Raw genomic sequence first — 15,262 nt, 5'->3', positions numbered from 1 at the left:
TGGTCGGTGGGGACGGCCGTTGCTCGCTGTGGGTCGAGACTCTGTTTGCGCCATGCAATCGGAGATAAGCGCTTCTCTTCCTATTGCCAAACCCGGGGGCCATTTACACCAGCCAAAATGAATTTCCAGCTCAGTCCTGCTCCACCGTCTCCCACCGTGCCACAGCAAAGGTCTCCCGCAAGGAGAGAGCCTGCCGAGGCTCAGCACCCGCCAGTTTCCCCCTTGACAGGACCGAGCTGGGAGCCATGGCTGAGCGCCGGGCAGCTGCCAAGAGCCGACGCATGGGCTCCAGCCGGCGCAAGCAGCTGCGCGAGGGCTCCGGCAAGGCACTGGCGGCAGCTGCCAGCCCCATCGAGGAGCTGCCATGGGCATCTGAAATAGTGCAGAGGGTGCAGGACTTCTTCAGGGAGCGGGACAAGGACCAGGCGGGGTTTGTTACCCGCTCGGACATGCAGGTGAGGGATGGGGATGTCTTCTCGTGTCAAATGCCACCGGGGTGACTGGAGACTGGATGATGGGTAGGGTTTTCCCCTGGTTTGCTTTGTTCTTAGAAATTGCAGGAGGAAGATTTCCCATGCAGCACGGAGGAGCTGGAGCTCGTCTTCGATGGGCTGGATGCTGCTGGCACCGGGCGGTTATGCACCGAGGAGTTCGCTGCGGGGCTCTGTAAGTGCCAGCACGCTGCCTCCAAGCAGCCCGGGCTGATCCTGGACACGGCCCTGGTGCTTTCCCGGGGGGACTTGAAAAGCTCCCCTTGCTGGATGGCACATGATGGCCCAAAAAGTGTCCCCATGCCAGGGTCTCAGCCCATGGCTCGCCTGGTGAGGGGTCCTATTGTGCTGGAGCAGCTTGTCGAAGCCATGGGGTGGGAAGTGTCAGGGTTTGGGCTTTGCTGTCGCCCTGGCTGGACACTGAGGGTTTGGGGTATCTGTCGGCAGGGCAGTTCCTGAGCTCCCAAAAAGCTGCCAGGGACCACCGCCGGCAGAAAACGGCATCCCGGAGGGTCCGCTTGGTCCTCCCAAGCCCAGTGTTGGAGGGGGCGGACAGCGAGGAGCAGAGACACTTTGCCGCCTTCATGGACCAGCTGGGCACGGACAACGTCTCTGAAGAGTAAGCCCCCCCTGTTTAGCACCCATGGGTGTCCTGCAGGATGGGGCAGAGCTGCCCTAGGGGGAAAGGCTTGGGGCAGGGCAGGGTATTCCCCTCATTTGGTCCCCATGCAGGCAGTGAGCCCAGAAATGGCTCGGAGGTGCCTTTGCCCTCCAGCGCAGGAGCAGGGGACAGGATCATGGTCACCTCACTGCTCATCTTACCCCCAGGACCGTGCGTCCTGAATGGTGTGAGCTAAATGACCCGGGATCCCACAGCTGGCCTGGCTTTGGAGGGTTCTGGGGGGATGCTCACTACAAAACACCGCTCTCCCTGCAGACAGGAGATCTGGCAACTCTGGGTGAAGCTCCGGCAGGACGAACCCCAGCTCCTGGACAACCTGGAGGACTTTCTGGCCAAGATGAGGCACCGCATCCAAGAAGCCAGGAGCAAGAAGGAGGCTTTGGAGGTGACCCTGAACAAGTGAGTCACCCCAGGGCAGTGGAGAGGGACGGGACGGGAAGGATGGGTACAGGGATGGGCCCCCTGCTCACCCCAGCTGTGGAGACGCACCCAAAGAGGGAGAAACCTGGGTGCTTTCAGCATCTTCATCAGTGGCTGGAGCAGAGGTTTCACTGGGAGCCGATGTTTGGGGTCGGGCTCCCTCTACAGTCACACACGGGATGGCAAAAGTGCTGGACTCAGACTGCTGGACACGTCCTTGCTGGGTGAACCCCTCCGGGCAAACCCGGCTGCAGCCTGCAGGTCCCGTGGGCAATGTGGGGTCCCAGGGACCTGAACCCACTGCAGCAGGGTCTGACCAGCCCCCTGGCCTTGCTGTCACTGGCAGGCGTGTAGCTGAGCACAACAAGGAGGTGCAGCAGCTCTGCGAGGCCCTGGAGCAGCAGATCCGGCAGGAGCAACAGCAGCTGGAGCAGGAGGTGGGTCACCAGCTGCTCCTCTCCCCTTGCTACCCACCCTGGGAGGGGACCCAGCACCCCCAAACCCCTGTGGCAGGTCCCAGACGGGCAAGGGGGTGCTCATGTCCTTGTTGCCATCCCAGAGCATGGCCCGGCACCACCAGCATGGCGTGGAGCTGCAGCAAGCACTGGATGCCAGCGAGAGGGAGGTGCAGCGCTTGGTCACGGCGCAGATGGAGGTGAGCTGGCCCCAACCCCTGGTCCCCCATCGTGTGTATGGGGTCTCTGGGCTGTGCCTGTATCAGCAACATTGGCGTTGTACACTTGATCTTGGTCTGTCCCCACCAGCCCTTGATGCAGGTTGTCACATGGGACCTCCATCACCTCTCCTTTGCCACCCCCATCCCCACCCTCCCCTCCATCCACAGAGCACCTGAGTTGAGTTTCCCCACTCTCCACCCTCAGGGGGGAAAAGTCAGCCCCAGGTCTAGAGGAGATGGTTATCCATCATTCTTTGGCATGGGTCTCATGGGAGTCCTGGCGGGGTGTGAGTGTCCCGGTTGCCATCCCGCAGCTGGAGACGCGGTGCCGCAGCCTCCGCAGCACGCAGCAAGCTGCCAGCACCGAAAACCGGCAGTTGGAGGAGAGCAACCGGGTGCTGGAGGACCACCTGCAGCACCTCCACCAGCAGCTCCAGCAGACCCACGGGCGCCTGCGGACCGCAAGGGCCGCGGTGGCTCGGGAGCACACGGAGGAGCCCGGGTGAGTAGCTGAGTGACCAGCATCTCCCTCTGCACCTATATGGTTTCCTCCTGAGGGTTGCAGTGGATGGGGAATTAGTTTGATGGGTCTCAGCCATCGTGGTGCTTTAGTGGTCTTCACGGTGCAGATTAATCATGGTTTGGTGTGAAAAGCACCAGAAAAAAAGACAGGACTATCAGCATCATGCACTGAACGTGTCCCTGTAGGGCAGTGCCAGCAGAGATGGGGACGTCCTTCACCCAGAAGGACCCAACCAGGATCGATCCAAGGCTTGTGGGTTTTGCTGTCCTGCCCATTGCTGTCTCTGGGGCTGGGAACAACCCTGGGGCAGGGATGGACACGGTCAAGAGGGTGCAATTGCCATTTTGACCCCTGTGCTCTGTGTCTGCAGGGACAAAGCGGTGACAGACCTGCCCGGTGAGATGCCCCTGTCCCCACAGGTACTTCAGCTGGGTACGCGGGGACGGGCTGGGGTGTCTGTGCTCCAGGGCCTCACGCTGTTCTGTTTGGGACTGTGGGGAGCCCAAGAGCACAGGGTGCTTCTGCAGCAGAGGCAGTGCCTCCCCTAAAAGCTTTCTCAAACCAGGTCGGCATGGTGCCCTCCAGATGCTTGGGAAGGGAGGGGGTAGCAGCACGTTAGTTCTGATGCCCCCAAGATTTTGGGTGGGTACGTCTGGATACCTTCCGGAGAGCTCAGCATCGTTTCACGTGGATATGCTTCCTTGCCAAGCACTTTTCTCTCTTTTCTTCCCACCCTGTTTATTGCAGACGAGTCCGGAGAAGAGCAAGAAGTACCACTCCGAGATGCAGATCGGGCTGGGGTCCCAGAGCACAGAGCCTAAAGCCAAGAGCACCCACCAAGTGTAAGGGGTCCTGGGCAACAGCTGCTGCTTCAGCTCGTGCCCTCGACATCTGCGAGCCGGTGCTGAGCACCCAAGTCCTCCACCCTCCCCAGGCAAAACGCGATATTTAGTCCTTTTAACGCTCCTTTCCCCCCCACTCATCTCTCATCCCGGAGATCAGATCTCTTACCCCAGCTCGTCGTCCTGCATTACTCCCTTGGCTCAGGCACTCGCCGTATCTGGCCGAGAGTTGTCTTTTCATCTCCGATAATGTGAACACGGAGCCTGGGAAGAGGCACGCTCGCTTGCTGGGCAGGATACGGCCCCGGGTCTGGCTCCCTGGGTGTGCATCCCCCTTTCCCCTGTTCCCATTGCTGCCTGTGTGAAACTCAGTACACCCAGAGGGTAAATACGATCGGGTTTGGAGAGGGATGGGGTGAGGTGATGGAGGAGAGACCCCCCCCCGGGACCGACCCAGGTGGATGGGAGGGAGCTGCAGCCCGACCCAGGGGCTGGGCTGACCCCCCTCCTTTTTCTGCCCTTTCCAGGGTTTGGGAAATGCTGCCAGCAGAAATAAGCGTTTTGGGAGCCCTGCCGAGAGTGAGCTCTGTGGAGGAGGACCCCTTCCCAGAATTCCTGAAGGAGGAACGCTTTTCTGACCAAAGCTCTTTGCTAAGAGAGATGAATGATGCAATAGCGGCTCTGAGCAAACAGCTGAAGCCACAGGCACTGGGTGCACCTCCCGCGCTGGCAGACACTGCCTGTCACCCCCGGGACGATGCTGAGCCCCAAATGGGGCCGGAGGCAGCCGCAGCCCACGGCACAACCCCCGGGGTCCTGCAAGAGACCCTCGTCGGCCACGTCGGTCATGAGCTGTTTGAAGGAGACCTGAAAGAGGGACCAGCCACAGCTGAGCTTCGTGCTCCAGACATGACACAGGCTGGTGCGTCCGTGGAAGCCAGGCACCGCAGGGCTCAGGAGCCAGGGGCAGAGCAGGGAGAGAGCCCGGAGGAGGCGCAGAGGATGTTACTCCTGCAAGGAAAGGGCGCTGGTGTGGAGGAGCTGATGCTAAAGGCAGCTGAGCATCAGCAAGGAGCACCGGGAGAGAGCATGGAGGCAGGAGAGCAGGCGCTCACGGAGGTGGAGGGAGATGGATGGATGCAGAAAAAAGCAGGCTGGGAAAAGGCACAGCTCCCGGAAGAAGCTGAGGATGCAGCATTAAACCAGGGAGAAGATCTGGAGGCGGGTCTGGGGCCACCTGAGGCTGGGGAGGCAGGTCTAGCAGTGGGATGGCAGCTTGCCACAGATGAATTTAGCCCGGCTGCAGCTCCAGAAGAGTGTGTGCAGCCCCCGGGCACAGGGCTGGGGGAAGAGGCTGACCCACCCTTGGGGCTCTCCAAGAAACTTGAAATAACGCCTGGAGAGCGCCTGGAGCCAGAGCCACCATCCTGGGGTGAGGCGCAAATGGGAGCAGCCCAGGGGGATGGTGTCCTCCCCGAGGTGACAGTGGCTCCTGACCCCAGGATGCTGGAGGATGAGCGCGTCTGTGCGGAGGTGCAGCCCTGGGGAGAGACCTTAGATGCCGACGTGCCGCCAGCCCCAGCTCAGCATGGAGGGAGCAGCGGAGCTGGGGCCGAGGAAGGGGAGGTGGAGGTAACAGAGCCCAGGGAGGCAGAGCCGCGGCTGCAGGGTGAGTCTGCGAGGGGAGACGCAGCGTGGGGAGAGAGTGTGGGTGCAGAGGTGCTGCTGCCACCCACCGACGTGCAGGAAGGCAGAGCGGGGACAGATGTGCAACTGCTGGAGGCCCAGAGCAGCGATGCCAATGTGCAGCTGCTTGCAGAGGTGGAGGAGCTCGAAGCGAGCACAGAGGCAGATCTGCAGCCCCCAGGCGAGGCCAGCTCCCCGGAGACAGAGCAGGGAGGGAGCGTGGCTCCAGGTGTGCAACCACTGGAGGAGGATGATAAACCAGAGTTAGGGCTGGGGGAGGAAATGGGTGCTGCTGTGGTGCACAGTGAGGGTCCTTCCCCAGCAGAAACACCTGTGGGGAGCCCAGACCTGGGTGGGCTGTTCCCAGTGAAGGCTCAGGCACTGGAACTGGTGGGGGCAGAGGAATCTCAGGCAGACACACAGCTCCGTGGGGATCCCAGTCCAGAAGCTCCCCAGGGAGGGGGGGACCATGCAGCCATGCAGCTCGGGGACGAGGCTGAGGATGAGGGACGAGGGCAGGGCGAGCATGAGCTGCCACATGAGCCTGTGATGGATCTGCGTGGGGCAGGATTTGGGCAGGGAGAGGGGGCTGGTGCAGAGGAGCTGCCTGGAGCTGAGGCCGATGAATGCAGCGCTGGCAGGGAGGACTCCGCTCCTCTGCCCGTGGTGCCGTTTGGGGAGCAGAGGCCAGGAGCGGAGGTGGATGGAGATGTACAGCACCCAGAGGAAGAGGGGGAGCTGGAACTGGTGCAGGGAGAGGGCATCAATGAGGACGGGTTGTTCCTAATTAAGGCTCAGGCCCTGGAACTGGTGGAGGCAGAGGACTCCTGGGCAGACACACGGCTGCATGGGGGTGCCAGCCCAGAAACCCCCCAGGGAGGGGAGGGTCAAGCAGCCGTTCAGCTCGGGGAGGAGGCTGAGGATGGGGCACAAGGACAGGGTGAGCACCAGCTGCCACACGAGCCTGTGCTCGATTCGCAGGGAGCAATAGTCAGACAGGGAGAAGGGGCTGGTGCAGGCGTGCGACCACAGGAGGAGGCTGTAATCCTGGACGTGCTGGAGGACCAGAGCACAGATGCCAATGTGCAGCTGCTTGCAGAGGCAGTTGAGCTCAAATTGACCCCAGGAGGGAGCACGGAGGCAGATCTGCAGCCCCCCAGTGAAGCTGGTTACCTGGGGACAGAGCAGGGAGGGAGCGTGGCTCCAGACGTGCAACCACCGGATCTGGTCAATAAACTAGAGTTAGTAGAAATGGTGGAGGCAGAGGACTCCTGGGCAGACATGCAGCTGCGTGGGGGTGCCAGCCCAGAAACCCCCCAGGGAAGGGGGGACCGTGCAGCCATGCAGCTCGTGGAGGAGGCTGAGGATGGGGGACAAGGGCAGGATGAGCGTGGGCTGTCACACGAGCCTGTGCTTCACCCCCATGGAATGGCCATCAGGCAGGGAGAGGGGGCTGGTGCAGGTGTGCAGCCATGGGAGGAGGTTGTAATCCTGGACATGGTGAAGGACCAGAGCGCTGATGCAAATGTGCAGCTGTTTGCAGGGACGGATGAGTTCAAATTGACCCCAGGAGGGAGCACAGAGGCAGATCTGCAGCCCCTGAACGAGGCTGGCTCCATGGATACAGAGCAGGGAGGGAGCGTGGCTCCAGATGTGCAACTCCTGGATCAGGCTGATAAACCAGAGTTAGTGGAAATGGTGGAGGCAGAGGACTCCTGGGCAGACACGCAGCTGCATGGGGGTGCCAGCCCAGAAACCCCCCAGGGAGGGGGGGACCGTGCAGCTGTACGTCTCAGGGAGGAGGCTGAGGATGGGGCACAAGGGCAGAGTGAGCGTGGGCTGCCACACGAGCCTGCGCTTCACCCCCATGGAGTGACCATCAGGCAGGGAGAGGGGGCTCCTGAAGGTGTGCAGCCCCCTGAGGAGGCTGAAAGCCTGGGCACGCTGGAGGACCAGAGGACTGATGCAAATGTGCAGCTGCTTACAGAGACGGATGAGCTCAAATTGACCCCAGGAGGGAGCACGGAGGCAGATCTGCAGCTCTCCAGCGAGGCCAGCTCCCCGGGGACAGAGCAGGGAGGGAGCATGGCTCCAGATGTGCAACCCCTGGGTCAGGTTGATAAACCAGAGTTAGTGGAAATGGAGGCAGAGGATGCCCAGGCAGACACGCAGCTGCGTGGGGGTCTCAGCCCAGAAGCCCCAAGGGGAGTGGAGGGTGGGGCAGCCATGCAGCTCGTGGAGGAGGCTGAGGATGGGGGACTAGGACAGGGCAAGCGTGGGCTGTCACATGAGCCTGTGCTTGATCCACAGGGAGCAGGAGTTGGGCAGGGAGAGGGGGCTGGTGCAGGCGTGCAGTCACGGGAGGAGGCTGTAATCCTGGACACACTGGAGGACCAGAGCACTGATGCAAACGTGCAGCCACTTTCAGAGGTGGATGAGCTCAAATCAACCCCAGGAGGAAGCATGGAGGCAGACCTGCAGAACTTGAGTGAGGCCGGCTCCCTGGATACAGAGCAGGGAGGGAGCGTGGCTCCAGATGTGCAACTCCTGGATCAGGTCAATAAACCAGAGTTAGCGGAAATGGCGGGAGCAGAGGACTCCTGGGCAGACACGCAGCTGCATGGGGGTGCCAGCCCAGAAACCCCCCAGGGAGGGGGGGACTGTGCAGCCATGCAGCTCGTGGAGGAGGCTGAGGAAGGGGCACAAGGACAGGGTGAGCATGAGCGGCCACACGAGCCTGTGCTCGATCCGCAGGGAGCAGGAGTTGGGCAGGGAGAGGGGGCTGGTGCAGGCGTGCAGTCACGGGAGGAGGCTGTAATCCTGGACACACTGGAGGACCAGAGCACTGATGCCAATGTGCAGTCGCTTACAGAGGCGGAGGAGCTCAAATCATCTTCGGGAGGGGGCACAGAGGCAGATCTGGCACCCCTGGGTGCAGCTGGGATGCAGGAAGGGCAGCAGAGCCAGACTCCTGGTTTGGAGGCAGGTCTGTGTGCAGCTCACACCGCAGACGTGTGGGAGGGGGCTGCTGGTGCACATGTGTCCCCTCCGGCTGAGGCTGCTTTACATCCTGAGTGTGCCGCCGCCGAGGGTCCTGGTCTGGAAGCAATGCTGGGAGCACTCACTGGTCCAGATGGGCAGATCCCAGAGGATACCCAGACACTGGAAATACCGCAGGGAGAGAGGGCTGATGCAGAGGAGAGGCCTTTGGGTGGAGCTCAAGGTCTGGAAGTGGTGCAGGGAGAGAGGCTGGAGACAGGGGCAAGGATTTTAGTTGAAACTCAGAGTCTAGGGATAAAGCAGGGCCATGATGACAGTGCGTCTGCGCTGGCCCCCCCGGTCTCGGAGGTGACATTACAAATCAGCACGCTAAAGCTGGAAATGATGATGCAGGAGGATGTTCTCGTTCCAGATGTGCAGCAGCTAGGCACTTCAGGACAGGCAGCCCAAAGCGAGCTTCAGGAGCAAGTCTCAGCGCAGGCAGATAAGGTGAGGCTTCACGCTGTTTCCCAGCAGCCGGAGGAGAAGCTGCCACACATGATGGAAACGGAGCAGATAGCTGCCAGACCTGCCGAGCCTCCAAAACAAGAGGTGCCACCAGCGTCAGCCCTTCACACAAGGGTCCAACAGGAGGAAGATGCTGGGAATGATCAGTCAGGGATGGTCCTCAGAGACAGCTCGCTGGGGGATGCAGCCAACAGCAGCACGCGGCCTCAGAGGCAGCTCTTGGGAGAACAGAGTGAAGACCTCAATGTTGGTCAACAGGAGAAGCAAGAGGTTGGGCAGAAAACGAGCCAGGAAGGTGAGCCCAGCCGAGGAGAGCCAGGGACCGTGACTGCAGATGGGGCGGGAGAACCAAGGGGTTCTCCTGAAGCCTTCCCGGTCCCAGACCACCTCTACAACGTGCTGTTCGTTGGGGACTCCCATGTGGGCAAAACATCATTCCTGTACCGGTTGCACACCAACATCTTCAACCCGCACCACACCACCACAGTAGGTAGGTCTCCTCCATCTCCTCTCCAGCACGGCTCTGCACCTGCTTTGGGTGACCTTCACAATTCCCTTTCCTCCACCCCACAAGCTGCTGGTGATCATTACATGCATGTTACAGCTCATGCCAAGCGTAGTATGCAACCTGTCACCAAGGACCAAATAGGACCACCAACTTCACACGCCTGGATGCTCCTGAGCCGGCAATGCTGGTCCTCCTTGCCCTCTCTAGGGCACCAATACTAATGGCCCTAGCGCTTTTCTCTCTGCTTTGCCTTTCAGCTATATTCTCCTCTCTTAACCAACCTGTTTTTACTCATCATGAGATTAGAGACCTTCCCAAAATCCAGCCATCAAAGATATAAAAGCTGGAGGTTCACTTAGGACCAGCTCGTTTCAGCTGCAGCCTCAGACCACACCTGCACCATGTGCCTTCTCCATCCGTCCTCTTTCACAGGGATGAACTCTACAGTATCAAAATACCCCTTTTTGTGTCTCCTAGGACTGGATTATTGGGTCAAAAACCTCGTCGTGGACAACAAGTGCTTTGCTCTCTGCCTGTGGGACTCAGCTGGTCAAGAAAGGTAAGGTGCTGTGCTGCCTGCTTAAGGAGAGCAACCTGTGATTTTCTTTTTTTTCTGGTAGTTTAGTGGAAATGAATGTTCTTGGCTTTGCTAAGCAAAGGAGGGGTTGTTTAAGAAGGGACTCTGTACAGTGTGTGATCTGATAAAAATAAAGGTAGTAATTAAGATAAAAATAAGCACTCGGGCTGTTTGTATGGCCTCTGTGATCACGACAGGAGCAAAATCCGAGCTTTGCCTTTCTTGTAGACATGTATTTCCAGCATTCCCACTGGGATTTCAGATTGCTCCTAGGCGAAACCTCTTTAGACCTCATCGGTGACCATTTAAAATGCACGCAGGTACCGCAGCATAACCAAGCAGTTCTTCCGGAAGGCGGACGGGGTCGTGCTGATGTACGATATCACATCGGAGTGCTCCTTCTCAGACGTGCGGTACTGGCTGAGTTGCATCCAGGTGGGTGAAGCAGGAAAACCTCATTCTGTTCCTGAGGTCTTGGAACTGGCGGTGACTCCGAGATCAGCATTTCCCCACCTGACCTCTGCCACCGGTTAGGGATGGACATCTGGGGGTGACCATGCCCTTTGTAAAGGGCATTCTGCTTTTCTTTGGTTAGAAAATATTTTTTCTTGGAGGATTTAAGTTCAGATAGTGACAATTTTCACACTTTTGCAGTGTTTCCTGGGGTAATTTGTTGACAGCATCGTTATGATAATGATCAACTTTTTTAAAATTAAAAACTGGTGCAGAGGAATGGAAAATGTTGAAAGTGATTTTGATAACACTTTTAAATCAAGAATGGTCTGCTTTGCGTCCTGGGAAATGGGAGGTAACTCGTGTCTTATTAAAAACTTCTTATCAGAGATTTCCAGTCAAGTACAAAGTCAGTGTTTAAAAACGCTGGAACAAAATAGGATGTCGCCTTGCTCAGTGCCTGTAAATCTCAGCCAGAGCATCTTCTGGAGGGTTCCTGAAGTCGAACACACAGTGAATTCACTACAAGGGTAACTCACCCAGTGCTCTGCCCTGTTAATAGGCCGGGACAGACGGTTTAAGGGGAAAAAAAAAATCCCTTTCTTAAGTGCTGTTAAACTCCTTTAAGAATTTAAGGTTTTGTTATCGGCCCAAATCCGTGGGCATCTTTCACGGTGCTCCAGGATGTGTCTAGACAGTGTGGCCAGCTGTGATTCAAGGGAGACTCAGACACACTCCTGATCCTCGCCTCTTTAATTGCCCAGCAAGGAGCAGAAGATGGAGTTGCTATTCTACTTCTCGGGAACAAAACCGACTGTGCTGCAGAGAGACAGGTCCCTACGAAGGAGGGGGAACACTTGGCCAAGGTAGGTGCACGGCCCTGCCAAAGCGCGCTGTCCACCCAAGTTAGGCAAGGACAGCTAAGGATGGATGCCACCCGCCTGAGGACCGGGAGAAAGGTGAAAGCCCTTAACTTACCTTTTGTGCATCGGTGCGCAGCAAAGTGATCTCCGAACCCATCTTTCACCCTTCCCTGCCTTGCTTTCCCCTGGCCATTTTAGTTTTGACTCAGCACCGCCCCAGTAAAACAGTTTATGGAACTGGATCTATAAATTAAAACATCTTCAGCTCTGCTTATCTTTGTTCTGAACTGTCATGTATCTTCCCAGCATCATATAAACAATAAAATCACCAAGCCCCATCCTGTTTTAAAGATACTGAAATGCTTAAAGTACGATTAATCTCTTCAAATGTAGATGGCTAATAAAACTTAGGCGAGAAGAATCTCACCTTTACCGACTTAATTTCAAAGTTTATGGGATTTGGGCCAGTATCCATTGACCAGTTTTATAAATGGGGACAGCAGGACAAAGGGTTAGATGCCTTCGCCCCCTGCCCCAAACCAGTCACGGACAGGCACAAAAGTCCCGGGAACATCTAGTTACATCTCTGTATTCACTCCACTAACCAGAGGGCACCGCATCTCGTTTTGTCTGCAGTGTCAGCCTTTTCCTCAATACTAAATATTGGTGTCATAGCTACCAGAAAAGCTGGATTTCACCCTACATTCCAGTAAATAAGTTATTGAGTTACTTGTTTCCTTGAGTCCTTCTGTTTCCCCTCGACCCTTGGCTATTTACTGCCATATTAAGCTATTCCAACGCAAGAATATTACATTTCTATTTGGGCTCTGTGTCTTCCAGGAGCATCAGCTCATGTTTTACGAATGCAGTGCTGCCTCGGGCCACAACGTCTCCGAGTCCATGGTCAGCTTAATCAGGTGAGGCATGTGCTTGGATTTTGACAGCTGTCCTGGATTTAACGGGCTCCCTCCTTGCTTTTTTAACTCCAAATGCCGGTGTGTTACTGTCACCAGAGACTCCATGTGCCCAAATGTCAGGGAAAACTCAAGAGCAGCATGTGCACGGCTGGGATGAGCCGGAGATAAGTGCTGTAAGATGCCTCCTGAGTAGTCAGCATTGCAAGGAGATTAATAAAACCCTCTTCAGGATGCTGCTGATTTCTCCCTGGGTTGACTGAAATAAATTCTGTCTGTGATTTGATTTAGGTTGGCGTTTTTAGCAGAGTCCACGGTTCTCAAATCACGCTGAGCTGGAAGGCTCCTAATTCCATTCAGCCATGCTGAGCCTCTTTACTGATGCTTGTCAAGACAAATAGCACAGCAATACAAAATATGGGGGGGAATACCTAGCTAATGTGCTTCCTTTTCTCCCAGGTTGCTCAAAGTTCGTGAAGATGAATTGAAAAATAAGGCAAAAGAAGTACTAACGCCACCTCAGAAGAAAAAAGGCTGCTGCTGGTGACGGACAGACCCCCCCCCCCGCTGTGATCTGAAACTGCAGCGACAGCCAGAAAAGCACAAAAATAGTCCTCAGGCATCACCTCTGCTCCCTGTGTGTCTGCCTTGCCTGATCTCCCTCAGATGCTGAGAGCAAAAGCCTCTGCAGAGGAGCCGGCTGTCACCCGGCCCCTTCCCCGCTCATCTGCTGCGACTATCCTAGAGCACGCGAGCCCTCCAAAATACTTGTTGGGAAAATTTACCACTTTCTTTTGGAGACAAAAAACAGGCTAAGGAAAGAGGCAGAACAGGAACCCAGCGGGATCCGAGATGCTGGCACGAAGCAGCAGGGAGTAAACCGAGTCCTGGTTTAAAAGAAATGAATACCAGGAGTCACCCGAAGGCCAGTGGGGTGTTTGGGGCCGTCGGTGCTGCTGTGCGGCGGTGACTTTTGCTCTGGCTTTGCAATCTGATTGGATTTGACCTGGAGCAATGAGATACGCAATATATCCTAAATGCAATTTGTAAGTCTCTCCAATTAGGTCAGGTAAAGCTAGTTTTTCTCTTTCCTGGTTTGCCGTGCCAGTGAGCCGTAACGGGTCTTGACGGAAAACTACTAAAAACTTTGCTCAAAATAAATTCAAAAGCCCCAAGAGCACGTCCAGGATAAGAGAAAGAGCACTGGGGTGGTGGGATATAGGATCAGAAAAATGCTTGCGGGAGCTCTTTTCATTGCATTGCCCCCAGAGCAGATTTTTGCACTATCGCAGCGAACCTCAGGACGGGCAGGGAGGAGCGAGCTGCTGCACCCTGCCCTTCTGCAACTGAGACGGCTTCTTTATGAAGTACACAGTCGGTTTTAAACCCCAGCGTGAAAAATCTAAACAACCACATGTCACAATTTCAAGGGGTTTGGTGTTTTTTTTTCTTTTTACAGCTTGATGCAGAGAATTGTGTTTTTGCAGAGAAAGGCGTACAGACTAAATAAATAAGAATACAAGTGTTATATTTTAGTATTTTTATGTATTACATGTGTTGCCTCATCCCCTAGCAGTTCAACAGATGTATTTAAAGACCGTGCTTACATGCAGATTTGGGGGAAATAATTCTGCTCAGATGGGTTTGCTTTTTGTTGCCATTATTATTTAGATGTTTATTATGGCAAAACATAATAGTAGCCAGTTTCTGCTTAACAAAAATATAGTGACAACAAGAGTTGGTTTTCTAATAACACTCTATATTAAAAAAAAAAAAAAAGGATATTGTTCTGTGTGTTTCTGACTCTCTTAAAGCTCAGCTTTCCAAAGAAAGAAGGCTTAAGAGCTCCTGATGCCCGTGTATATATGTACCTGTTTTCTCTTTCCCTGCTTCAAGCAGTTTTGGAGTCCACGGGCTGTTTTTAGCGGTCCCCGATGGGTAGCAATTGCAAAGCCATGAGACATTGCGACTTCTGTATGAATAAAGGCCTGAGCAACTGAGACTAATTAACATCCCCGTTGATGGAAAAATTGCAGTTTAAGTTTAGTCTTTATCAGACGATGACAAATCTCCACGGGAGGGACCTGCAACACACAGAGCCAGGCGAGAGCAGACTTCCTTGGTTCTGCTGCTCGCAGAATTACCCCTTTAAATGGGGCCAGCTCTATGTGATACCCAAAAGTGCTCGGTGGATTTGCAGGTGGAGATGAAAAGAGACCACTGATGGACCAAGCTCAGGCTCAGAAAAATCAGGGTTACGAGCTTCACCAGGTAGGGTACAACTTTGCAACGACGCGGGAATTTCCAAGGCTTTTAGGGATGAGTTATCTCCTCCGCACGCCCCGTCTCAGTGCTCCAGCACCTCTGTACCACTAAAGCCCCCATCCCCTAAGTGTCTTCCCCCAGCCTGCCCCCCTGCCACAGGCCATCCTGCCTTGGCACTAATCTTTAAAAGACTTTTTTTTTTCTTAATGCGATATATTTATACTCCTATTCCATGTCGATCCCTCTTTACCATATTTCGTTGTAAAATATTTTTACTGAGGGAGCAGCGGGAGCAGCCTGAAGACCACAGCTCCTCGGGAAGAGTTTACGTGGCTCAGTTCAGAGCTGTGCCTGGATTCGGTATTCGGGGTATCTAACAATGGCTTCTTTTTGTTTGTTTGTTTGGTCCCATCTTCACTATTTCTGCTTTGCTGTTTTATCTTAAAATAATGTAAATCCAAGCACACTTTGCAAGTCTGGTCCATGATAAAAGAAGCACCATTTCAGCCTGATCAACCCAAAAAGGTTCTTTTTACTGGGCCCACAGTGGTTCCCAGCTGCGTGACCCCGTGCAGAGCTGCCCAGCTGCACGTACGCTGAAGCCATCCATCAGATCAGCTTTTCTCTTCGCCTAAATTTGCTGGGATTATGTGCAGAAAAACGTTTTTGTTTGCTTGCAAAATAAAGAGTTGAGGTCGCCCAGACTAAATTCTCCCATTAGATGGCAGCAAATGCAGCAATACCTTCAAACTGCAATATCGCTGCTGCAAAGATCAGGGAGCTTGAACAGGGCCCAAAAGAGAGATCCGCAAAAGAAAAGGCTTCCCAGAGCAGCAGGCAGAAAGAAATGTCTGT

The 15,262-nt window shown here is 55.4% G+C and overlaps 1 protein-coding gene across 1 annotated transcript; it reads left to right on the top strand.

Moving 5' to 3' along the window:
* The first annotated feature begins 245 nt into the window (after positions 1 to 245).
* On the top strand, positions 246 to 12,689 carry RAB44 (RAB44, member RAS oncogene family). Its single transcript, XM_076358104.1, has 16 exons — positions 246 to 455; positions 552 to 666; positions 939 to 1,110; positions 1,429 to 1,572; positions 1,940 to 2,030; positions 2,153 to 2,248; positions 2,584 to 2,771; positions 3,163 to 3,211; positions 3,540 to 3,634; positions 4,162 to 4,556; positions 8,733 to 9,317; positions 9,813 to 9,894; positions 10,233 to 10,347; positions 11,130 to 11,231; positions 12,069 to 12,145; positions 12,602 to 12,689. The coding sequence occupies exons 1-16, from the start codon at positions 246 to 248 to the stop codon at positions 12,687 to 12,689; spliced, it is 2,604 nt and encodes an 867-aa protein (XP_076214219.1).
* The last annotated feature ends 2,573 nt before the right edge of the window (positions 12,690 to 15,262 follow it).

This window comes from Aptenodytes patagonicus, chromosome 22, assembly GCF_965638725.1.
Source record: "Aptenodytes patagonicus chromosome 22, bAptPat1.pri.cur, whole genome shotgun sequence".
Taxonomy (NCBI): Eukaryota; Metazoa; Chordata; class Aves; order Sphenisciformes; family Spheniscidae; genus Aptenodytes; species Aptenodytes patagonicus.
The sequence above is the reverse complement of the archived record's forward strand: the minus strand, read 5'-3'. Positions and strand labels throughout refer to the sequence as shown.

What these genes read in the sequence shown, in the direction of transcription:
- RAB44 (XM_076358104.1), top strand. Translation starts at nt 246, where the DNA reads ATGGCTGAGCGCCGGGCAGCTGCCAAGAGCCGACGCATGGGCTCCAGC. An exon ending in TGGTCACGGCGCAGATGGAG is followed by an intron (nt 2,249 to 2,583) that starts GTGAGCTGGCCC and finishes GCCATCCCGCAG; the next exon opens with CTGGAGACGCGGTGCCGCAG. An exon ending in AGGGGGAACACTTGGCCAAG is followed by an intron (nt 11,232 to 12,068) that starts GTAGGTGCACGG and finishes TGTGTCTTCCAG; the next exon opens with GAGCATCAGCTCATGTTTTA.